The sequence below is a fragment of the Cnephaeus nilssonii genome, assembly GCF_951640355.1.
Source record: "Cnephaeus nilssonii genome assembly, chromosome: 12".
Classification (NCBI taxonomy): Eukaryota; Metazoa; Chordata; class Mammalia; order Chiroptera; family Vespertilionidae; genus Cnephaeus; species Cnephaeus nilssonii.
In genome coordinates, this window is record NC_137083.1 from 53428525 (window position 1) to 53453593 (window position 25069).

The 25069-nt window shown below is 50.9% G+C and overlaps 1 protein-coding gene across 2 annotated transcripts in view; it reads right to left on the bottom strand.

Moving 5' to 3' along the window:
* TBXAS1 (thromboxane A synthase 1) overlaps positions 1-25069 on the bottom strand; it is a 155050-nt gene that overhangs the window by 1485 nt on the left and 128496 nt on the right. For both annotated transcript variants that reach the window (XM_079785787.1, XM_079785786.1), the window contains 3 exons: positions 6878-6969; positions 2630-2767; positions 994-1156 (listed from right to left, as the gene is read on the bottom strand). In XM_079785787.1, the coding sequence (XP_079641913.1) occupies positions 994-1156; positions 2630-2767; positions 6878-6969 (393 nt within the window). The remainder of the gene's footprint in view (positions 1-993; positions 1157-2629; positions 2768-6877; positions 6970-25069) is intronic.

Consider the following 25069-nt stretch of genomic DNA (forward strand, 5'->3'; position numbering starts at 1 on the left):
TCCTGGATCAGCAGGCTCCAGACTCATGCTGGTTCTTGAGCTGGGGAGTGCCAGGCATAAGCAGTGGTTGGGGACATTGGTCCAGCCACTGTACTGCATGTCAAGATGAAGGGTAATGAGGCAAACCCCAGAAGGAAGTCTTGCACACATGGAAGACCTCGGGCAGTCAGGTCTGCCTTCTTTCTCTGTTCCCTCATCTTCCTTGGCTCGGCTCTGTGCTCCTAATTTGTCCCTCCTCTCTCCAGCCTTGACAATCAGAACTTGGTGGGCATTTTCACATCCAATTTCTTTCTTAGCCCAACTGAGCTCATTATTCCTCCTGGACCAGCAGCCCACCCCAGTCTCCCTGTTGGTTGGGGAGAGGAGTCAGTGCCACTCTCTGGATCTAGAAGTTGTCACCATCTGTCACTGTGTCCTCTGTCCCCTATACCCTCTGGTCCAGGTCTACTGCAGTGCTGTGCAGGGGAGTTCCAAAAAGGCATGGAGGAGCGCGAAGTTCAGTTGTGTGGGGAACAGCTAGCATCTTGCAGACAGGCTGCTGGATGTGGAGGAGAGGGAGGGCTTGGGAATGAGCAAGATCGGATTTGAACCCCAGTTTCTTCACTCTGACTAGTCATTCATTAGCTTGTTGATGTTTGTTGAGTGAATGAATGAATGAGCACCTGCCATGTGCCTGGCATTAAGCTGGGTGCTGAGGCACCGAACAATAAATATGACAAACTTTTGTTCCCTCACGGAGCCTGCAGTCCAACTGTTGGACCTCAGGCAAGTTACTTAACCTCTCTGAACCTTGTTTAAGCTCCTCGTCTGAAAATGGGAAAAATAAAACCTATTTTGGATTCTCTTTGCCAAGGAGGGAAGGGCTATAGCATCGTGAGGGCTATCCCTACTGTACAAAGAACAATAATAATAATATTAGGCCAGCTGCAGTGCAGACAACGTGGTGAGCACACCTGAGCCTGGAGTAGCAGGGCTCACCTGCAGGGGGCTCACCTGAGTCTCAGGGCAGACTTCAAACCGGAACTTGCTCAGGAGGTGGAGCAGTGTCAGCTTGACCTCCAGCAGCCCCAGCCGCACCCCGAGGCAGCTCCGGGGACCCGCTCCGAATGGCAGGTAGGTGAAGGGTCGCCGGCACCTCTGGGCCTCTGCTGTGAACCTGTGAGGCAGCGCAGTCAGGTTGGCCCAGGACACCCGCCTCCACTTCGGGGCTTCTTCAGCCACTGGGTCTGGCTGAGGGTCCCCTGTTTCAGAGGTGACGATCCTACCAAGCGGGCCTAACCTCCACCGAAGTCAACAGAATCCTGTTTTCTCTTGGGCCTGTCCCCAAACTCGGGAGCTGGTGGCTGCTAATCCCTGAGCTTTCGTTCCCCTCCCCTCCCCCCTTCCTGCGGAGGCATTGCGAATGAAAAGAATCACCTGGACAGTCAATGTTGCCTTCCTGCCCTCCTACCGTCCATCGTGCTGTTAACGAGCCTGTGGGCTCACTATGATCCAGAAAGGTAAGAGCCTTAAAGAAACCACAGCCCTTACCTGGACCCTGGGCTCCACCTTCTCCATCAGCCAGAGGTGACACCAGCCATACTTCCTAAGAAGGGTGCCTGGGCCCTGGTCCTCTCCTGCCCCAAGGCCAGGTCCTGCCAGCTGTATTTGAACCACGGAAGGCCTTCCTCAGAGGAATTGCCTATCTGCTACCACATGGCAGCGTGTGCCACACGTGTTCCGTGACAGTAAAGCTAGGTGACAGCCACTGTTGTGTGGTAGCCAGCTCACTTCTTATCACCTCCGCACTTTTCTGGGCCCAAGGTACCCTGGACCCCCCATCCCCTTTTTCAACTGAATATTAATGCAATGTTTGTTTCAAAGATGATGCTGTAAGTAAGCCCAGCGGCCACTGTTTATAGTTCCTGATCTTTGTTTCCAGGAGCTGCTGTGCAGCAGGATCTAGTATTTGTCTAGGTCCCACTGCCCACAGCTTCCCTGTGACTGGCTGTAGAGCTGGGGTTGGGTCCCCGGGAAGATGGAAGCGCTGAAGGTGGGGCCCATCTACCGCCTGGCCAGCCCTCCCTTGCCAGATCACACAGGAAGGGATAGAAATGCGTTCTTTTGAGGAGGGGCTGTGGATACAGGTGCAGACATTTTAAATCTGGGAGCCTAAAATGAAGTGTAAACAATGGACCACATCCACAGAGGGGCAGGAGGGGGTCCAGGTCTGCCATGTTAGTCTAGCTGGTTCTCATGAGTTCCTGGAGAAATTGTGTTGATCCTCTTGTTTGGGATCAGGCTCCACTTTTTAAAAAGGAAAAGATGTTGTGTTACTTTCCCGTGCACACCTGAAATATGATCCGGTGTCCTGTGTCCTGTTTTGAACAAACAGAAGACACCTACTTAAAATTGCCTTGTTCCTTGCATGCAGTGCTGCTGAAATGCTAACTCTCTGGATTCTGTTTGGGGCTTTTAAAAGTAGTACAATTATTTCCTTGGAAAATTATGCCTCACAGCATATGATTGCCTTGGCTTTTGACAGGGGACAATGGCACTAGATCTTTACCAAATCTGTGTCTCCGGCAGCCACCTATAGTCCCCTGTCGCTCACATCCCTCAGGGGCCCATTTGAAGGGGTGGTGCTTACCTCTCGGGGTCAAAGGCCTCTGGGCGTGGCCAGTGCTCAGGGTCATGGTGTAAGGCGCCCACAGCCATTTCGACCACTGTGCCCGCGGGAATGCGCTGCCCCAGCAACTCGCAGTCCTGTGCCGCCTCCCGTGTGAACCTGCGGGGGGGGGGGGGGGGGGCGGGGGGGGGCGGGGGGGGCGGGGGGAGGGGGGGGAGCGCGAGACAACGGGTCACCCCAGCCTTGATGCAGAGTAGAGATGAGGAGAGCTAGGGTGGGGCCATGACAGGGCAAAGGGGGTCTGGGTCTGAAGTGTGGAATGAGTTGGGGGACAAGGGAAGAGGATACCCTGTCCCCTTCAGGGGGGACCAAGGCCTACCCACCCTACCCCATTAAGTCTCTACTGCCCAGGACCCTGCAGCCTAGGCCAAGCATGTCAAACTCAAAGGCTAACACAGGCCAAATAAACGAGGCTTGTGGCCTGCGGGCCACGAGTTTGACATGCTTGCTCTAGGCTCTTTAGACTGGCCTGGCCCTAGGTGAAAATGTAGTCACTGCTCCTTCCTTCATCCAGCCTGAAGCCCATCTTATGCCTGGGTTGGGGGCACACAGGTGCCTTTGAAGGGCTTATTTCTGAGGAGGGCTTACACGGCCCCTGGCCACACCCTCCCTCACCCCTCGCTTTACCTAAAGGAGATTTGAGTTTGAAGATCTGTTCCCCGTTCATTGTCTGTGTCACTATGGCTAAGTCCCACCAGAGAGGAATGCTTCTGGTCAGATGGTTTATTTTATCGAACGGCCATGGCATAATCCCTTTTATGTTCTGTTTTTTTAAGGGCTAGACTGTCTATGTTTGCATAGGCACTGACAATTTCTGGGAGAATTCCTAAACTGCTTCCACTATCTCCTCTAGGGGATGGATCTGGGGTAGAGGATGACAGGGGACCAGGCTGGCAACTTTTTGTTTTGATCCTTCTGTGCTGTTTAGTTTTTTGGGGGTATTTTTTTTAGGTATAAGCATATTATTTTGGTAATATAAGTAATTTTTTAAAAAATTAAAAATAATCTATGTTGGCTTTTGCTTCAAGTGGTAGGACTGGGCTTCCCTCAATATCTTAGAGGAGATAAAATTATTATACTAATTATAGCTATAAAAGATATTAAGAGCAACCACAGCTCCTTGGAGCATTCATCACTCTGTTATGAGCATTTAATGTGAGAGTCAGAAGCCTGAAAGGCAGGGCTGTGGGGCCCCATTCAGATCCTCAGTTACTAATGCAGTTAATATGTGCTTACGTCTGGGAGCAAAACCCCAGTTTTGAGCAGGAAGATGCGGGGGGGGGGGGGGTATACAACCTCAGTTCAAAAAGGATCAAACAAGGCTACCCCTTTTTGTCATCTGTATCGGAAATAGCTTGGACCTGATGCAAAACCCCCTACAAAACAGAAAACAGCGTCCTCCCTTCTGAACATGGTGGCCTCTCTGGCTCGGTTAGGCTGCATAAAAGGCCAGAAAAATCTTTGAATCCTACTGCATAGAAATTGGACTCACATTAATAACCTTTCAATAAGAATTATGTTTTTCACAAGGGCCATTCTGAGTTATTTTTATAGATGAGGGTGTCAGTCAAGTTGTAACAGTGCTTGGGAGAAGCTAGCAGGCTTTTTCTGAGATTAAAGGAATAATAAAATGGAATAGAAGAATAGAATTAGACTAGACTAGAATAATAAAATTCTCATTCTCCTTACATTCATCTCAAATCCTATGCCTGGGCCAAAGCGAATTGGCCTCTTGTTTGGGTGAGAATAATGATGGTTTGCCTGTCTCATTTCTGTTGTTTGATAACAGAAATCAGCAGAGCTGATACGGTTAAAAATGCCAATGGAGTAGGTGTAGAGGAAGGTGAGGCCCAGGAGATCATGACTTGCCTGAGGTTGGAGCAGGACTGGAAGCTGGCCACTCGACTCCAAGCTCAGTGCCTCTCGCTCTTTACCTCATACCTTCCATGGCAGGCTGTTCAGAGGGGAGTGTGTTTTCCCATCACTATCCCACTGATTCTCACTGTACTCCGTGAGGCAGGCGGAGCAGGCACATGTGCCCATTGAACACTCAGGACACAGAAGCACAGAGCAGTATAGAACTTTCCCAAGGTCACACAGCAAACTCAGGGCTGGGCCAAGACCGTCCTGACTATATATCTAGACCAGCGATTTTCAACCGGCGTGCCATACACCTTTTTAACCTTTTGCACTCGGATGTCGAGTGTGACTCGACACGGTTAGCATTAGAATAAAGGAATCGAGAAAAAAGCAAGCGAGTGCAAAGGGTTAAAACATGCAATACCTGACTAGTCAGGGGCCCTGACCTCTTTTCCCTTAGATTGTCAAATTAAAAAATGGCAACAGCCAACAACAATAGCTGTCCAGCGTGAATGAATAAAAATTATACCAAATTTTTTTGTCAGACCTGAAAAAATTATACTTTTTGGTGTGCCACAGAATTTTAGTAATTAGTTTATGTGTGCCGTGAAAAAGGTAGAAAATCACTGGTCTAGACCCATTCTGTCATTATAGGTCACTGCACTATATGCGGCTTTGTGGGGGAATTTTAGCAAATGCATCCAGGTACTCTGGTTTCTGTCCTGCCCGGAGTGGGAGCGCCCGTGTGCTGCTTCCCGGGAGCAGTGCTGTCGCCGACTTGCTCCCATGGTGCTGCGGATGCAGGCCAGCGGGAGGACTGCAGAACTGGCCGCGGCGTGTTGTGTTTAGGAGCCTGTTCGCTTTGTCACTCAACACATCATCCCTTCAAGGTCTGGTGGTGAATTTGGGATTGAGTTTAGATCCAGGAAATGATGTGTCTTTGATGAGTTTATACACTTTCCTCCCCCCCAGAGAACACGACTGTTCAGCTCAGCTGAGTTCCCCCTGTGCCGGGAGCCCCGGCACCTGGCGGGCCTGACCTGGGACCCCGGGGTCTCTGGGGCCCCATAAAGGCTTCTTTCCTTTTGACAGTCTTCGTTGTGTCCCTGAATGTCTTATTTTGAATTTTCTTTTAATGTGTATAGCTGCCGCCCAAGTTCTATTGGAAGGACGTTGGCTATAAATCGTTAAAAAACAGAGATTGGATACAGTTTGCCCTGCGGCTTCCTCCAAATCAGGGCAGGCCCGAGGAGTCACTCCTCACCCTGGCCCCAGGGGAGCAGGGGGGCCTGGCGTCACCACTGCTCCCAGAGAGGTGGTAGAAGCCTCGTGCACTCGGGGACCCTGTGTTGTGACTCACACCCTGGAATTCTCTCTATTTGCTCTGGGCCCGAACATATTGGACAATATCAACCACACTCTCTAATGGTGTTTTTGGACTTAATTCCAAGATACCTGCAAATCATCCACATTTTCTAATATCTCCTTGTGGTTTATTCATGCATAGAAATGTGGATGGACTTTATGATACACAGTTAAATGCTTTGTGTGGCTTCTGATTCTGGAGCCTGAAATCTGACCTGAGGGGAGACCCCGGGCTCCATGAGATGCCTGGTTTAGGGGGACTTTGAAAGAAGCAGGTGGCCTGGTTCCTGCTCTCAAGGCACCCACAGGTTAGTGTGGCTGGATGTGCATTGGAGAAATGTTACAGAGCAGTTGAAATGTGTCCAAATATAACATGAGGCATAGTTAGAGCCTAAAGTGCTGGGGACGGAGGCAGTGAGGAACAGTGTGGCATGGCGCAGTCAGACTTTGGCTTGGAACTCCGAAGACAGAACAAGTGTGGGCTGTTGGGGACCAGGCCTTGGCGGCCCCCCTAGAATGTCAACTTCGAGGGCACGGGTGTGTCTCTGTTTCGTACGTGGCTCATTTCCTAGTGCAATGGTCGGCAAACTCATTAGTCAACAGAGCGGGGCTCGCGAGCCGCAGTTTGCCGACCACTGTCCTAGTGCATGGCACAAGGCAGATGCTCAATAAATAGTTGCTGAATGAAGGAAGGAAGGAATGGGCCAGGGGAATGGCAAACGCCATCTAAAGCTAGGAGGGCAGAGAGACCAGCTTGGGTTGGGGAGGAAGGTCATGTTAAGACACTTATTGCTGTGGTTACTGCATGGAAGGCATTACCTCTGGTGCCCCTGGGGATACAAAGAAACCTCAGACTCAGATCCTGCCGCCAGGAGCTTGAGTCCAGCGTTGGTGATAACGCAGGTGGTGGCAGACTGGACAAGTGAGGACCCCAAGCAGCGATGCTGAAGGGACCTGGGGCGCAGGGTGGGGGTGTGAGCCTACCTGAAAGCCGGTGGGTACATCCTCAAGGTCTCGGCGATCACCATGTCCAGGTAGGGCAGGCCTTCCTGGAGGCTGCAGTACTCAGGGGCCGTCTGCCGGAGGGATGTGACAAAGGAGGAGTGTCGAGTTAGACCGAGTCACACAGCCTCTGTCTTTTCCATTCACGTTAGAGTCCTGCTCCAACTTTAGCAAACACCTGAATGGAACCCCCACCAGATCCAAAGCTGACACCACCACGATGGCATGTGATGAGCATGTCCTGTTGAGCAGAATGTTCTCTGTGCTTGTTTCATGGTGCGATACATTGAGGCCAGGCAGGCCCGGCCGGGAGCTGGGGTCTTTGAGGGTCATACAGAGAAGTTCAGTTATTAAACATCATTGGCATTTATGGAGACCTGGTGATGCAGCAGGCTACGCATGGTACAGACACTGCCTTATTTAATCCTCCCAGCAAACCGGCCAGACAGCTAGTAAATGAGGAAACTGTGGTTATAGGGACTAAAAAAGTTACAAGACAAATAGTGAAATAGAAAAAGAAGAAAGAAAAGTTTGCAACATTCATAAAGGATTAATAAATAGTAGCAAAACCCAAAGAGCTAAGAAGAGAAATTCATTAGAAAAAGGGCCAAAGGCTACGAAGAGGCAAAGCGCGGAGGAAGAAATACAAGTTGTCATGACAAGAATACAAATGAAAATCATGAGAGTCCATTTGACACCTATCAGATTAGGAAAAGTTGGGAAATATTGATTAGATGCTGGGGAGGGGGAAGGTATGGAGCTAATAGGACCCCATGTTGGGGGACCCGGACACCCCCTGACGACTTCCACGGCAGTGGCACTGCACCCCTCTGGCCCTCACCCTGAGAAACGACGTTGACCGAAATGACTATTTGAGGACCCACCAAACTGAGTGTGTTCAGCACAGAGGTCTGAAGATCTTTGAGGGGTCGCAGCCTACTGTGGGTTTGGGTGAGCCTGTTTGAAAGAAGATGTGCTAAGATGGACTAAGGCAGTGGTCGGCAAACTCATTAGTCCACAGAGCCAAATGTCAACAGTACAACGATTGAAATTTCTTTTGAGAGCCAAATTTTTTAAACTTAAACTTCTTCTAACACCACTTCTTCAAAATAGACTCGCCCAGGCCGTGGTATTTTGTGGAAGAGCCACACTCAAGGGGCCAAAGAGCCGCATGTGGCTCGCGAGCCGCAGTTTGCCGACCACTGGACTAAGGGATATTTGTATGATAACGTCAAAGTCTTCATTTACTCTTTCCCTGGAGGAGCTTTTAATGGTGCTTCTAAGCTTTTGGCTCAATTTACACATGTGAGCATTAGTTTGGCCCCGCAGGTCTGATGTGGTGGAACCTGAGACGCCGCGGACGGCTTTTAGTACAAATGGATGCTTGGGCCCTGCCCCCTTACTTACTTATTCATTCAACCCAGGGAGCGTTGGTACAAACTATTGATTTTATTATTGGTCTGAAGGGGAGCCCGGACCCCATCTTTTCCTTTGAAGTCCTTCCCTTCCCAGGTTCTAATGTGTAGCCTGAGGGGTAAGACCACTGCTCGTCTTTCTGTCTGTCTGCTACCCCAGGATCCTCTTTTCGGGATGGGGAGGAGGGAGGCTCAGGCCTCTATGTTTTAATGGGACTATGTTTTATGTCCCTGTCCCACTTACAGACCAGCCCACCCTCTGGGACCTAGTTTTGCTTGCCTGTAGTTCTTTCAGGAAAATCTGGGACAAAGGGATTCTGATCCCATCCTGCCAGCAGAGGGCAGCAAATGTTTGGCAAATGGGGACTCCCTGGGAGGCTGGGTCCCAACTCAGAATCACAAGTTAGACCCAAAAGGACCTTAGAAATCATGAATCCAGATTCTTCATCATGGAGGTGGGGAAAATGAGCCCCAGAGAGGAAAGTCATGAACCCCAAGTCACACAGATGGAACTTGGAATGGAAACCCAAGTGTTTCTCATTCAGCAATCCCTCAAACACTGACTGTGTGCCAGGTGGGGGGCTAGGTGCTGGGATCCAACAGGATTAAGTCTCTGCTCCATGGGGAAACAGACTCCTAAGTAAGTCCTTATATTGAACGTGAGCTTAGGAATGGGAACTAAAGCTCTTTTTTGGGAGCTCATTTATTTACTTATTGATCCAACCCAGAGAGAATTGGTGCATACTATTGCCCAGGCACTGTGCTAGGCACAGGGGCGTTACTTTGAGACCCACCGAGCCTTCCCATCATCTCGGTGCTCACAGTCTGTCCCAGGAAGCAAGCCAGTGGTGAGAGGTATAGGATGGGAGCTGTGTGAGAACTGACAGGGGGCACGCATCCCGGCATTTGGGACGGGGCAGCTGCTGGAAGGAAGTGTTGTCTAAACAGAGATCCTTACAGTGAATAAGAAGAAGCAGGTGAAAGTGGGTGGACTTGTTGGGATGCTGGTTCAAACCACTAAAAAAAAAAGTCAATCACAGGGCCTTGGGTCCTCAGTGGATATTTTGTGTGCTTAGGAAGTTATGGTTTATTTTTAGTGGGATGATGGTATGATGGGCATTTTTTAGAAAAGAGCCCTTTTCTTCTAGAGACATATACCGAGATATTTACAGACCACGTGATGAGTTGCCTGGGATTCCTTTTTAATGGAAGTGGGGTAGGGTGGGAGTTACATGAAACTAGAGTGGCCATAACTTGGCTCTGGTTGAAGTCAGGTGATGGGTACACCCAGGGTTGATGCAATTACTCTTCTAATTTGTGTAGGTTAAAGCTTTGTTTCCTAAAAAGTTAAACTACTAAATAGACATTTAAATAGCAGGAGTGGGTGGAACAGCCGCTGCAAAGACTCTGAACTGTGTTAAAGAATTAAAAATGATTGCGTTGGGCTGGCCGAGTGGGAGAGGGGACACTGGGGGCTGATTCTTGGACGACAGGGAGCAGGCCTCCAGGCACAGGAGGCAGAAAGGCCTCCCACCGGGGCAAGCCTTCATCAGAAGTCGATGAAATGTGGAGGGGGTTGGACACAGTGGTGGAGGGCTGTCAGAAAAGCAAGGCGAAGGTCCTTTTGCTATGTGGGTTGATATGCTACACATTTTTCTTTGCCATCTAGAAAAAACTAAGATATAAACATCGGGGGTGGGGGGGGAGGAGAATTCATGAGGAGTGAAGAGGAGAAGGAAGGGATGCTTAGTCAAGAAAGTGCTTTTCCTTGGAAGAGCAGGCTGGCCGCTCACCCCGAGTGTTTAAAATGGAAGCAGCGTCTCCCAGGCAGGAGGCTGGACCGCGTTCCTGTGCTGCCGGCCTGGGCCTGCTCAGGCCCCTTGTCCATCTGGTCAGGCCGGGGTCTGCCTGCCTGGAGTGTCAGGGGGACTTGGGGGGGTGGGGTCTGAGCAGAATATTCTCTGTGTCCAGCCTGGAAGCATGTGAAGTGTCTTCCAAAAGATGACGTAAAAAGTGGTCCCCAGGGGTTTTCCCTGCCTCCGGCTGCACAGACCAAAGAACTAGAACCAGAACCGGGAGGACTCTTAAAGTCAGCCTGCCTGCCTCGCTCCCTGACCATGGCCCTGCCTGGAGTCGTCACCAGGTTCGGCTGGGGCTCCATCCTGGATCCGTGGCCCATCAGCTGTGGCCTTGGGCCAGTCCAAGGCAACATCAGCAAGTCACCTGGTCTGTAAGTTGGGGTCATGACAGCTCCTCACCCATCTCTAGGGCAGGGCAAAAGAGCCGGTGAAAGGTCTCTGAATGTACCAAACAAACTGGTAACACTTCTGTTCGGACATAGTCAGCAGCAGGGAACTCATTTCATCGGGAGGCCCTCCGTTTGTACGAAACTAAGGATGTGTCAAAGAGCAGAGCGATTCTAAAATCTGATAGAATGTACTTCGGCTGGGGCTTACTTCATAGCGTAAGTAACTGCCCTGAGAAGGTTGAAAATCAGTATTAAATATTTACTAATATTTACCATTGGGAAATATCAACTAAATACTTAATGAATAAATATTGGGGAAAATAGAAATTTAAACAGTAAACTGAATCTTTGTGTTGTGGTTCACACTCCCAATCCAGCATTCCTTCATTTTTAGGGAGATTTTTTTCATTTGCGTTTGATTTTTGAATGGGCAGTAATTCGAATTTTATTTTTAAGGTTCTTGGTTTATTAGTGTTTCGATCATATAGGTTAGGATCTGCAAACCAATATCTATGCAATAAATAAACCTGATGGTTAAAGGAACTTCATAAAAAATCTTTAGATAAAGCCGTTGAAGAGGAAATCATACTACTCTCTCCTATTAATATCGCTTTGTTACATTTAGATTATTGTGTACATTTTCTCTGTAAGCTAGACAAACACACACACACACACACACACACACACACTCTGAGTCACCCACATCTACACACACACCCTAAATATGATGTGGAGTATACATGAGAAAAAGAAAATAAAAAATGTTATCGCTTTCAAAAAGATTTTCCCCAGCCCTAGCTGGTTTGGCTCAGTGGATGGAGCACCTGCCTGCAGACTGTAGGGTCCCGGGTTTGATTCCTATCGGGGGCACATGCCCAGGTTGCAGGCTCAATCCCCAGTAGGAGGCATGCGGCTGGCAGCTGATCAATGATTCTCATCATTGATGTTTCTATCTCTCTCTCCCTCTCCCTTTCTCTCTGAAATCAATACAAATATATTTAAAGAAAAAAAGATTTTCCCCAGAGCCCTGGCCTGTGTGGCACAGTGATTAGAGTGTCGGCCATACATCAAAGGGTTATACCTGAGTTATAGGTTTGCTTCCCACCCCCAGTTGGGGTGCATGTGGGAGGCAACCAATAGATCAAGCATGTCAAACTCGCAACCACGGGCCGCATGCCTCGTTTATTTGGCCCGTGTTAGCCTTTGAGTTTGACATGCCTGCAATAGATCTCTCTCTCTCTCTCTCTCTCTCTCTCTCTCTCTCTCTCTCTCTCTCTCTCTTCCCCTTCCCACCCTTCCTTCCACTCTCTCTCTCTGAAAAGCAATAGAAAAAATATCCTCAGGTGAGGATTAAAAAAGAAGAAGAAAAGATTTTTCCTGGAGATCAGGGCCCTAAGAGGAATGTTATCATTGTCCTGTTTTGCTAAAGGAAATGGAAACAGAGTGGCTTCAGTTTTGTGCCTCCCAAGTCGCAGCAACAGCAGCCTGAAGCAGTATTGATGGGTGCTCCTACCCCGCCCCCTGCCCCCTGCCCCCTGTTGCCACACTTGGCATTATGTAAAGCGGGCTGAGTTATCCCAGCCCTCCCTCCCCTCCAGGAGGCAGGGAACTTAAAATCCCTTAGGATGCCGCATTCTAGCATCGGGACAGCCACGGGCAGTGCAGCCAGATGAAGAACAGAGATTTCCATTCGCTCCGATTCTCCGGGGGACATAAGACTATAATACGAAACCAGTCCAGGGGAATGTGGTGACATTGGCTTTGCCCTTTTGCCCACAGACCCAGAAGAAAAGCCCCTCCCTTTGCCACCAGCATCCAAGGTGAGGATGGGGTCCTCAGGGCGGGCCTGAGCAGGGCCTGGGCTCCTCACGGCCCAGTTCTCAGCTCTGAGATTCCATAGATGTGGCTAGTGAGCTGTTTCAGGCTCGGAGCGAGAAGCAATGGGGGTGGGAGGTCATGGTTACAGAGGGGCAGGAGGAGGGTCTTCCTCTCAACTTTGCTGGCTTGCCTAGCCAATGCCCGGGAAGTCCTACGCACTAGTTTAAAGAATTTGGCAGGTTTAGATGCAGACAAGCATGCATACATCAGGAAAGGTAATTAGGAAAGTATATATAGCATCTATTTATATCCACTTTGAAAGGAAAGAGACAGACTCATCTCACGTGAACACACGGCTTATTCCAGGTGCTCTGTACTCTGAGGTCCAGGCCATAAGAGATTGGTGGGGAGGGGGGAGATGTAATGAAAGAACACAGTAAACCAGCCCGTGTGTGCGCACACACACAGTGTCAGCGCACACACACAGTGTCAGCACTCACAGCCTGTGGCCCTGGGTTGAGCTTTATTCATAGCGCTCACCCCGCAGGAATGTCTGTCTTTAGAGATCTGTAATAATAGCACTTGCCTCCTGCCATACTTGACTGCCCGAAGGACTGTTACATCCATTGTATTGTTGGTCCTCACAACTGCACTGTGAGGTTGCCTATCTTACTGATGAAGAAAACAGAGATCCAGAGAGGTCCATGGCTTGTCCAAGGTCACACAGCTAGTAAATGGCAGAGTCGGAACTAAATCCAAATCTTTAGATGCCAAGGATTTCCCATCATGCCATGCTGCCCAGACCTCCCCGCTCCCTCCTCCCTCCCTCCCTCCCTCCCTCCCTCCCTTTCTTCCTTCTTTCCTTCCTTCCTTCCTTCCTTCCTTCCTTCCTTCCTTCCTTCCTTCCTTCCTTCCTTCCTTCCTTCCTTCCATTTATGGAAGCATAACATACATACAACAAAATATAACACAAACAAAAGTGTAGCTCAGTGAATTTTCCCAAAGCAAGCACACCTGTGTAACCAGCGTCAGATCAGGACACGGAAGATTTCCAGCACTCTGAGCGCCCCGCGAGGGTAACCATTTTCCTGCCCTCTCGCATGAAAGATTATTTTGTTTGTCTGTGAAAGAACTTTACATGTGTAGGTGTTGGCATCCGCCTTCTCGTGCTCAATATTGTGTCTTGAAAGTCACCCCTGGTCTGGCATGGAGTTGTACTGTGCCCCCTCCCGGCGTGCTACCTCACAACCTGTCCTTTCTGTACGTTTGCGTTGTTCCCAGTTTGGGGGTCATTAGGAGTAAACCGCACATGCTTGTACATGGCTTTTGGCGTGCAGATGTGCACGTTTCTGTTGGGGATACACACACCCAGGACCGAGTTGCTGGGTCACAGGGGTGTGCGTGTTCAGCTTTCGTGGATATTTTGAACGGTTTTACACATTGGTTGTACATACTGCCTAAAACTTCAACAGTGCATCAGCCGAAAAGCAGCTTGTCACCACCGCCCTTCGGTTCCTTCTATTTTCTCTCATGGTGGGTTCCTCCCCCCTCTCTCTGCCCGCCCCCTCCAATGGGCTACAATCGAACCACTATCTCTATTCCGGGAAAGGGTCAAGAGAAAAAATAGTGCATTATTTGGGGAGCGTTATCTATTCCTATATTGTGTGTGTGTGTGTGTGTGTGTGTGTGTTGGGTGGGGGTTGGCAAATAAGGTACATCTAATTACCGAATTTCTAAAAATTGTCCCAATTACCAGACACAAGCGGTCATAAGCATAAAACATACACTAAAATCAACTAGATTCGAGTCTTTGGGTTATCTGCTGCTTTTTAATATTTGGGATTCTGTTCTCTCCATTGCCATGGATCATTCACATTGATTGTATATAATGTTTAAAGAAATAAGCCCTTAAGTAAGTGCCAATTAAATCACCCAGCCCACTTTCCCTGCATTTAACTTGCAGACAAATTCTTTTAGTTCGCCGTCTCCCAGGTAAATGTTGGATACCTGACATATACTTTGCAGAGCTGGAGGGTTGGGAGGGGGAAAAAGAGATAAGATACAGTCACCTACTATACAACTTATTATGTATTTGGGAAACCATATACTTGTTCATTCACAGATTTATTATTAGGGTAGTAGGGAGCCATTGAAGGTTTCTGATGAGTGGAGGCAACACAGGAGAGACTACTGCAATGGTCCAGGCAAAAGCGATGAGCTCCGATTCCAGTGTCCGCCATCGGAATGGGAAAAGGGGTTGAAAGAGAGAAGCAATCTGAGCAGTCCTTCTCTATCTTGGCTGCTGCCTCCTGATGGCAGGGCCTCACCCCAGAATACTCAGTAGTAATTGGTGTGAATTGCGGGGCAGGAATTGGTATTGTCTTAAAAGCTCCCTAGTATATACGTTATAATACGGGAAGACTTGCCAGGGGAGGTGGGTCTTTTAAAAATTTTTTTGAAAAAAGTATTTTACTTAAGTAATATCTGTCTTACTTAAAGGAGGTGGGTCTTTGGAGATAAGGGGTCCGGGAGTGACGAGATGCGAGTGAGCCCCAGGTTTCATTCCTGGGTGGACAAACCGGGTGGGGCTGCCTCCTCCAGAAGGTGCTCAGCCGGGAGGGTTGGGAGGGCCCCGGGGAGGTGAATGAGTGTCTGGGACGGGGTCGGGGAGAAAGGCTGGATGCTGAGGCCTGGACCGGAAGGACTGTCCAGGGACAGGTGACAGGGAGACTGGGAAGGAAGGGACCCAGACAGTGTCACCGACCTCCTGGACACGTCCAAGGAGGTTCAGAACTAGGAGAGGCCACTGCATCAGTCAACTGGGGGGGGGAGGGGTCGCCAAAGCCGGCATCAGTGGGGTTAAAGGATGGGCAGGGGGAGAGGGGATGGAGCAGGAGGGACCGACACACCCTCCTAGGAGGCGTGCTACTGAGCAAGCCCCGGGGAGAAGTAAGGGTGCTGCCACGTGGCTGAGCGGCGGGCATGTGACAAAGGGAAAGGACCTCCCCTGTAGTTACTGAGGGCAGAATCAGGCCCAGTGGTTAAGTCCCAGAGAGAAAGACTTTGACTCAATGTAGGGAATGGTATTCGAATGAAAGGAACTTAAAATATATATATATATATATATAATTGATTTTAGAGAGGAGGGGAGAGGGAGAGAGAGATAGAAACATCAATGATGAGAGCGAATCATTGATTGGCTGCCTCCTGCACACCTCTACTTGAGATCAGGCCTGCAACCCAGGCATGTGCCCTGGCCGGGAATTGAACTGTGACCTCCTGGTTCATAGGTCGACACTCAACCACTAAGCCTCGCTGGCCAGGCCAAATGAAAGGAACTTAACAGGGAACTAGGCAAGCCCCATGCCCACTGGAGATTTCCAAAAGCTGTTATTGAGCATCTGACAAGGTCTCTGTAGGATATTCAGGGATCACTTACCAGTAGGAGGTGGAAGTAGGCAACTCCATGGTGCCTTTCACCTCTGGGATGGTCTGATGCATCACAACCCTCCCCCTCTCCCCCTCTCCCCCGGGACAGCCTGCCACATTAGTAGATCCCGGGTCACTCTGCCAGGCCGAATAAATGTCACAGGAATGTGGAGTGATCGACTTGCTCTACTTATCCCCCACCCCCACCCAGCCCCCGGCCCCCAGCCTTCCCATCCTTGGTCTGTGTGCATGGCGTTGATAATTCAGTCTGAGTCAGGGCCCGGGTCACTCTCTGTTTGGGGAATGGTAAACAAAGATAAGAGCTTTAAGCACTGGAATTTATTTTTTATCCACTTGGCCTAAAAGACACTGCATGTTAAATTTAGAAGGCTGATTCCAGACCCCTCCCGCCCTCCGGTTTCCTGCCTCCTCCTCAGTGCCCATGCTCAGGACACAGTCTCACTGACCATGAACCTGAAATGTGTTTGGAGAGCCCGGGAGCCTGTAGAGGCCGCCTGCCGGGATGTTTATAAAAATGTATCATCCGAGGGCCTGGAAGGAAGGGACCGTTTCCTCGGAGAGCTGGCTCGGCTTACCATGCCAGCAGCAGCCATCTCTACCCAATATTTCCCCAAATATTCACCCAGACGTCCTCCCCGAGCAGGGAGGTGCTCCGTCTCCGTCTCCCACCGTGGGGAGGTGGGGTGCTCCCCGGGGAGGTACCGCACTTCAGCAGCCCACCTTCCAATTTATTTACAAAGGTCTCCCTCACGCCGGGGCGTCTATAACCGAACAGCTCTCTCTTCTGTGTAGGTTAAATCCCTTTGCAACCAACTCCAAGAACCTGTAGAAATCCTTTTGTTGGCCGGGAATGCTGCTGTATTGAATATTGTTGGAAATAAATGAGCCATTGTCTGGGCTGAGAATTTCTGGTTAGATAGAGATCTTCACTGTGATACGATTTATTGTAGCAGGGCTTTGGGTTTTTTTTTTCCAAGCTCTTTTTAAATTCCCTATTGCCTGCTCAGTCCATTTTCACATCTTAGGATATAAGTGGGGAGGGCAAGCTAAAAAAAAAAAAAGAAAAGAAAAAACCTCCTTTGCCCAAGAACCATGTCTAATGGCCTAAAGTGGCGTCTGGAACCACATTTTAACAAATGCCCGGAAGTGAGGTACATCTGTGGGCCAATTCAGGGCAGGGTCAACCAGTGCTCTCCGCTGTCAGGCTCGGAGAACAGCCACAGGATGGCGGTAAAAAAGAAAGAGCGGAGGCCCAGGAGTTACACCGGCTCAACCCTCTCGTGTTCAGATGAGGAACCACAGCCCAGAGGCGTCAGGGGACTTGCCCTCACTCTGCCCACACCGAAACCCTCACTTACCACTCCTTTTAAGAGAATAAATAATTCCATTAAACCAGCTAAAATATGCCCCCACCCTAGCTAAGAGTAAGTTTTGAAGTTAAAAATCAAAAGTCTAAAGAGCAGTTTATCACTTTTCCCTTTTATAACAAATGCCTGAGATTTTGAATCTCGCTATCAAAATGGGAGAGTGGAGATCTGGGCGGAAGACGGCCAGTCAGCAAGCTCCCAGGATTAAGTTGGCTCATCTGTAAAATGGGCAGAAGTCACACCTCGAAGCTTGTAGTGAGGAATCCTCACAAGGCGCCACATTTACAGGGTTTCTTCAGAAGCTCTGTTTGTAATTCTTCTGCTTTGGGACATGAGAGGAGGAGCAGAAGTATCAGTTGTTTCTACACCTGCTGTTTAGAGACCGTGTGGGTCCCTGTCAAGCATGGGGGCGCCGCAGGAGAGACAGCCGTGCTGCTGAGAACTAGGAATCCCACTGGGGCCGCTTTGGGGGAGAGGCCAGTGAGAAGTCCCCACTCCTGTCATCAGAGGAGGGTGGAAGATTCTAGAAGATAAACCCCGCACCTGAGCGTTGGCTGGGCCTTGGAGATATGCTTCAACGCTGGCCCACTCCAGGGGCAAGGCTAAGGTCAGGGCTATGTGGCTATAGGTAGACCCAAGCGCAGCTGGAAACCATGACACCTATGCTACCACCCCCTTTCCCGGACGCGGGGGTGGCCAGGGGTGGGCTCACTGGAAACAGCCTGCAGTGCTCAGTGCACCCCACTAACTGGGGGCCTGCTCACAGGCCCGAGCCAGGTTGTGCGGGTGAGGAAAGGGAGCAGTCATGTTCTTTTAGCATCGATGGGGCTCGGCTGCGGCTGCAGGGAGGCCAGGGACTCGGGAGCCCATCGGAAGGCAGCGATGCAGGGGCTCGAGGCCCTGAGGCACCTGCATGCAAGCCCCTGTCTGCCTGGGCCAGGCTCGGGGCTTGGCGGGAGAGGGGAACTGCTGGCGGGCAGGACACCAGGCGTCTCGAACCCTGTGTCCCCTGCACAGGCTCGTCCTTCTGACTCCCTTGCCTGTTACCGTGAGCCCTCAGGCGTGAACGAAGCCCCCTCCCCCATCCTTCTGTGTCGCCTGTGGACGGGTCCTGATCTGGCGGCATTGCCAGCCAGCGCGTCTCACAGCCCACCAGTCTGTTTCCTTTCCACCCCCAGGGTGCTTGTCCCTCAGGTGCCTGTGTGGAAACCCCTGGGTGTGCACAGAGCTGATAACTTCCGTCTGCCAAGAACTGGGAGGACGCCTCTCTGTCATCTCATCTGACCCTCACAAGACTGCGCTTTGCACGGGAGGAGGCGGAGGTGTCGGGAGCCCGGGCCGCTGGCCACACGGCCAGGCCCCGGCCAGCAGGGCCACCTCTCACCCGCACGGCCCTGGCTCCCCACCTGCCCCGCCCGAGGCGCTGTTCCTCTTCCCGTGGCAGGTGGCTCTCAGTGGAAAGGGTTCCTGGGCAAGAATGGCCTCTCTAACGGCAGGCTAGGCCCGCACAGGCCCAGAGCAATGGCTGGCACGAGCTCCCCGCGGCTGCGGGCCTGTGTGCACACGAACCGCCTCTCCCTGCCTCTCGGAGTGGGCGGAGCGGGCTTGGATGAGGAAGAATGAGGCTCCTGGGGAGGAAAACGTTTATAACATAACTTGGGGGCGGGAGGGGACTCCAGCATGTGTCTCAGAGCCGTGGTGGCTGATTTCCGCTCAGAATAGCTGGGCCTCTGCCTTCCTGCCCCAGCCTATGTCTGCTGGGTGCAGGCCGGCCGGCCGCACGGCAGGGCTCCCGCCAGCTGCCGGCAGGTGGTCCCCGCTCAGCAGTGGCCTGGCAGACCCTCCCCTCATACCAGACGGGGAGGGCTGTCCTCCCTGAGGTGGCATGGAGGGGAGTTAAGGGCTACCCCATTCCATTCTTCCTGCACGTGTCCCCAAAGCCCGCAGGCAGGGGAGAGAGGGTGCTGGAGGCTCCCCTGCAAGTGAGACCCACACACTCCATGTCCAGGGCCATGGGGTGCTGAGTGCTCCCAGCCAAGGCCCTCTCCTCCCATCCCCCATCTGCTGGGCAAGCTGGGTCTGCAGACCCCAAAACATCAGGCAAAGGCTTCAGGTAGGGGCATCCTCTCATCTGGACAGAGCTGCCTGAGCCCAAGGGGCTTCACCCCAGGCCCCACCCTGGGCCCCACTTTTGTTAACCTTTCACATAGGGGCCGCTCTAATGTGGGACAAAACCCCAAGAGGATGACTGGCTAAGGGGGGCAACCCAGCTCTCCCCACGCCCCCGAGAGAAGGTCCTCTGTTTATGGTTTCCTTTCTTCTCGCGTTTATTTGATGATTTTATCTATCTTAGGGATCTTGCTGACAGATCCTTTCTAACAAGAATTCGCCTGTCCTGCAGGTCCCCTTCCCAACCTCTGGGCCTCCCTGATGTTTACAAACTGCCTCTTCCATACCCTGACCAGCATTCTGCTGGGCATGGCCTCCCAGCGCCTGCTGTATACCGCGTTGTTCTGGGGGGGCGGGGAGGGCAGATGCGGACAAGCCCAGCAGGCCCCCTGGGGAGGAAGTGTGGGCGCCCTGGGAACACGCAGTGGCATCCTGGGGCCGCCGAACTGCCCCGGGTGGGGGTTGTGGGATCACAAAGACTTCCCAGAGCAGGTGAGGCTTACGCTGAAGCAATTTTCAAAAAGCGTTTTGTGTTCTTTCACACAGAAACAATAAAAGCACTTAAACAAGGTTTTGGAACAAAATTGAAACGAGTTCCATCACAGCCGCACATTTATGGCCGTTTTATTGGAACGCGTGCTCTCTGCGGTCTGCGCCTCCCTGCCTCACGCCGGCCACGTGGCAGCCCATATATATTGGCAGCGGCACGTGTTAATTACGGCAATTTGTTTTGGCCGCGGATCTTAAGGAATCATTTGTTTCCTTTGTCTTCCGTGTCTGCAGCTCCCTGCAACAGTCCATGTGCCCACGGCCTCAGTCCGTTGCCTCTCCCCCTTGCCCCCCACCCCCCCGCACCCGGCACATAGTGAGGCTTCTCCCAGGGACTGGACCTTAAGGTGGGGCAGGCGGGGTCCCTCCAGGGGCCAGAGTGACAGGGTCACGCAAGGAGGCCCTGAGGGGCGGGACTAGCGGGCTGGAGAGATTTTCATAGGGTCATGGTCCAGGCAGCCAGGGGTCAAGTCCACGTCCATGGACCAGGTGGCGGCAGGAGTGGGGGCAGGGAGGGAAGTGGGGGCGCCTGGGGGACAGAAGCAGCCCTGAGAGGGTGGGCATGGCTGAGCAGGGCCAGGCCTATGGCAGGGCCCTGTTTCCTACCCTCACAGGGTGACAGCAGATGGCCCCCAGCAGCTCCCGGGAGGACAGCCTCACAGCCGTGGGGGGGCCAGGAGGAGAGGTCACAGGGTCAGGCTCAGAGTGGTGGGATGACCCCTCAGCAGACCTAACGGAGAAGGTTGGGCTCCTTGGAAGACAGGCGGATCATCTGTGGCCACATAGGAAACGGGCCAGAGGCCAGCGGCCCGCCAGCTCCGAGGTCTCCGGGCAGCCACTTCCGCGGGGCACAGGCTGTCGGCCGCAGCTGTGTGTCCTGCCCGTAAGGCTGCACCTGTGTGTGCGTTCACGAGAGAGGAGTGTGTGCTGAGACAGAGCAGGCCCCTCCGGGCCGGACGCCAGCTGCGGCCCCTGCAGACGGCCTCTGTGTCTCCTCGAGGAGACAGTAAATACAGTAAATTCTGTATTTACTGTGTGACCCAAGTGAGGGGCGAGGGAGCAGGGCACAGGACATGGGGGTGCACAGTGGGGCCAGGGAGAGAAAGCCCGGCCGTGGGGGGCTGAGAGCGGAACCAATGGCATCTTTGGGAGAAGGGGAAGTTCTGCGGCTACACTGAGCCCTGTGGGGCAGGCACAGGGTGAGTTCCACTTGTGTCATTCCATTGAATTTTTACTGTACAGATGGGAACACGGAGGCTCCGAGGGGTTTGTGTGGCAGGTCACTGGGCAGAGAGGGTGCAGACTGGCAGAAGCATGGACTGGGGGCGAGTGAGAAGCCACGTGTGCGTGATTCCAATGGCGATGACAGCACCAGGCAGAGAGGACCGCACAGGAGGCCTTTCCCTCACCGGAGCGGGTCGTGCCAGGGTGCGCGCTCCACTCAGAGCTGAGGGCCAGCCGGAGGGGCATAAACCCAGCGGGAGCGCGTGCACGGGTCCTGCCTGGGACCCTTGGTTGCTGTGATCAACCACAATCTCTAAAGTCCTCAGATCTTGGATATTTGATCATTTTCTGGGTCCCTAGCAAACTGCTGTCCTGGACAAATGGGATGGCCAAAGAGAGTTTTGTTGGAAGGGAAGGAGGGTTCTGAGCTGAAAGGGAGGGGCCCCCGGAGGAGCCGTGCAGTGGTGACTCAGGAGTGGCCCAGAGGGACCCTGTTTGTGGGGGAGCAACATGCACATGCCGAGACCCTGGGTGGCATCGAGGCTCAATGGCGGGCAAGGAGAGACGTGTGGAAGTGACGTATGTCTGTCTGCCTGAGGTTTCTGAGATGAGCTGTAGAATGGGAATAACAGGAAGATTTGCAACAACAGCAGCAAAATAAAAACGAATGTTTCCGGAGAGCCACTAGCTGCGGGCTCCACGCTTACATGTTATCCCAGTTCATCATCCCCAACCTCACAGAGCTGGTATGATTACATCCCCTCTGACAGGTTAGGAAGCTGAGGGTTAGTGTCCCGTGGGTGGGAGGAGGGTTCATCCTGGCTTTGAGGTGGGGAGACTGACCCAGAGCCTGTGCTCTTAGCCCAGTGGTCGGCAAACTCATTAGTCAACAGAACAGTAAACTGAGGCTCGCGAGCTGCAGTTTGTCGACCACTGTCTTAGCTCTCAGCCTGGCTCCATCCAGGCAGGTGAAGGTGAAATTGGTAGAGGGCCGCGGGACCTGTAACACGCCGTCTGTGAGTCCTGCTATGAGCGTCCTCGCTTCGCACCACCCTGAAGAGGGGGGTCGTGGCTCCTCTGTGCTGACCTGGGGGCATTGGCAGGGAACCGCTTTCAATCCCAGGGCTCAGGCAGGAACCAACTGGCAAGTTTGTTCCATGGGATGGTAGGAGGGAGGGAGCCCAATGGACTTCTCTTTGTAAACCGACTGACGACTGAGCTAATAGAAATATTAGAAGGAGCCCCTGAATTTGGATTCTGCAAGCCAAGGCGAACTGTGGTAGACAGAGCAGAGGAGGAAACGTGGGGCTCTGAAAAGGGGCTCTGGAGACCATGCATTTCTTTGGAAATGATCTATCACAACTGGGGGGGGGGGGGAAGCTGTGGAGTGGGTGCGCACGGAGAGGGTCTAGAGCAGGCGTCCTCAAACTACGGCCCGCGGGCCACATGCGGGTGTTTTTGCCGTTTTGTTTTTTTACTTCAAAATAAGATATGTGCAGTGTGCATAGGATTTGTTCATAGTTTTTTTTAAACTATAGTCCGGCCCTCCAACGGTCTGAGGGACAGTGAACTGGCCCCCTGTTTAAAAAGTTTGAGGACCCCTGGTCTAGAGGATGGTAAACTGAAAGATGCCAGAAAGTTCTGTATGTGGTTTGAGTATCTAGACTTAGTACATGAGTAAAATATACAAATAGCTAGCTAGCTCTTGGATTAATGTCTTTTCCCCACCGGTACACTCGTTTGCAGGCACCCAGCTCAGTAGCCCCCTGTCCTGATGGCCGAACGTAAGAGTTAGAGCAAGAACATTTGAATTCTGTATTTACTGTGTGACCCTGAGCAAGACACCTAACCTCTCTGAGCCTACCTTTGAACTCCAATGGGAATATTTGTAATAGGTGTTCTACTAACTTCGGAGATTAGGGAGAATAAATGGTAACGAATAATAGTTTCTGTTACTATGTTTTTCTTACATCCTGACAATGGACATCCCAGTGGAGAAAATGTGGGTCAGTTGCTTGGTACAGATCTCCTGAGGTACCACAATACCAAGACCGGGCTCAGGTAGGAGGGCAGGAAGATACTAAAGATCAAAGATGTACCAAGATGGAATATCTTAAATATTGGTATAAGTGAGGTGGATGCCATAAGCAATGATATCCTCAGTTTAGATCAGAAATGATGTAAATCTTGGAAATTTTAGAAAAAATTAAAGGGATAAAATGGTATGCAAATAAGACAATTCCATCAAATAAAACTGAAAAACGTGGATCCCAGAATGTGTGTTTTAACTTGGAGACCAGGAAAATAGATACTAGAGAGTGTGGTAGAGCGAAATCAAAGGCTCAAGCTTGGGGGTTGGGAGATCTAAGTTTTATTCCTTGTTTGGCCACAAATTAGTGAAATGGGCTTAGGAAGTCTCTTAACTGTTCTAACATGCTTCCTTATTCGTAAAGTGGATTTTTAAAAAAATCTCCTGCCTGGCCAGTGGCCAGTGTGGCTCAGCGGTTGAGTGTCGACCTAGAACCAAGAGGTCACTGGTTCGATTCCTGGTCAGGGCACATGCCCGATTTGCAGGCTCGATTCCCAGTAGAGGGCGGGAGGGAGGCAGACAATTGATGATGTTTCTATCTCTCTATCCTTTCCTCTTCCTCTCGCTCTAAAAATCAATTAAAAAATATAAAATTTAAAAATCTCCTCATTCACTTTTCTGAGCTGTAGTGATAAGTTGTGGTAAAATAAACAAAGTTTGAAAAACATAGTTCTAATATCCCAGGTGCGCTTGCCTCAGTTTCCCCCATTCACTGGTGCTGTTATAAACGATTCCTTTGACTCTGCTAACGGTATCAAAGTCCCAGCAGCTGGTGCCCGTCCCTGAACAACAGCCCCCCTCCCTGCCAGCAGAGCCCATAGGGCTTACAGTATTTATTAAGTAATAATAGAGTCGCCAGATTTATCATATGAAAATACAATCATTCAGTTAAATGGGAATTTCAGCTATGCAAGGAATCATTTGTTAGTATAAGTATGTCCAAAATGTTGCACGAGACATACGTATACTAAAAAAAAAAAAAATGATTCACTGTTCATCAGAAATTTAAAATTAACCAGACAATTGTATTTTATGTGGCAGCCCTAGGTAAGTAATAAATAAACAGAAAACTGGAGGGAAAGTTTCCAAAGATTAAGACTTTTGAGTGCCCCAAACTACAAAACTTCGTGCTTTCATATGATCATAAATTAACAGCTGTATCATATTATGCAAATTTATGTTAAGTTATTCACTATCTGTCATCATGCTCCAATAAAAATTGTATATATGACATTTAGAAAAAAATGACATCTTCTGATAAGAGTTTTGTTCTGCATTTTGGTGGCGCTGATTGCCTCTGGCTCGCCGAACGCCGCAGCCACAGATACACAGAGCCAGGGTCTTTGTGAGCGTCTCACTGAATTACTTATGGTCTGTCTAGAATTCTCAAGAACAATCCCAGTGAGTGGCCTGTGGTTGCTTTCCTCCATGTTAATGCCTTTCAGAAGAAACGCAGCGTGGCCGTGAAATAACGGGCAAGCACACCCCTGCCTTTCATCTGGAAGCCGACGGTTTCCCACCAGTAAAAACTGTGCTTCGCGAAGGTTAGCTTCACTGGACAAGCAGAAGGGAGATCATGTGGTCTTTAATCTCTGTGCCTTCCTGTTTCTTGATGATGATACACAAAGGGGAAAAAACCCTCTTTCTGCTGCTGCTTTGCTGTAGCATGGCTGTAGAAATGCCCACCAGTTGGCTAATTGAATATTCAGAGCATAATAGAGATAGATGGCTTATCTTCAGGCTGATCTGCTTAGTTTTTCAACTGATGACGGCCTATTCTCTGGCGGCTCCTGGCATGCCACCGCGTTTTGTGTTTGTTTTTAGCAATTATAATTTTGTTTTTCT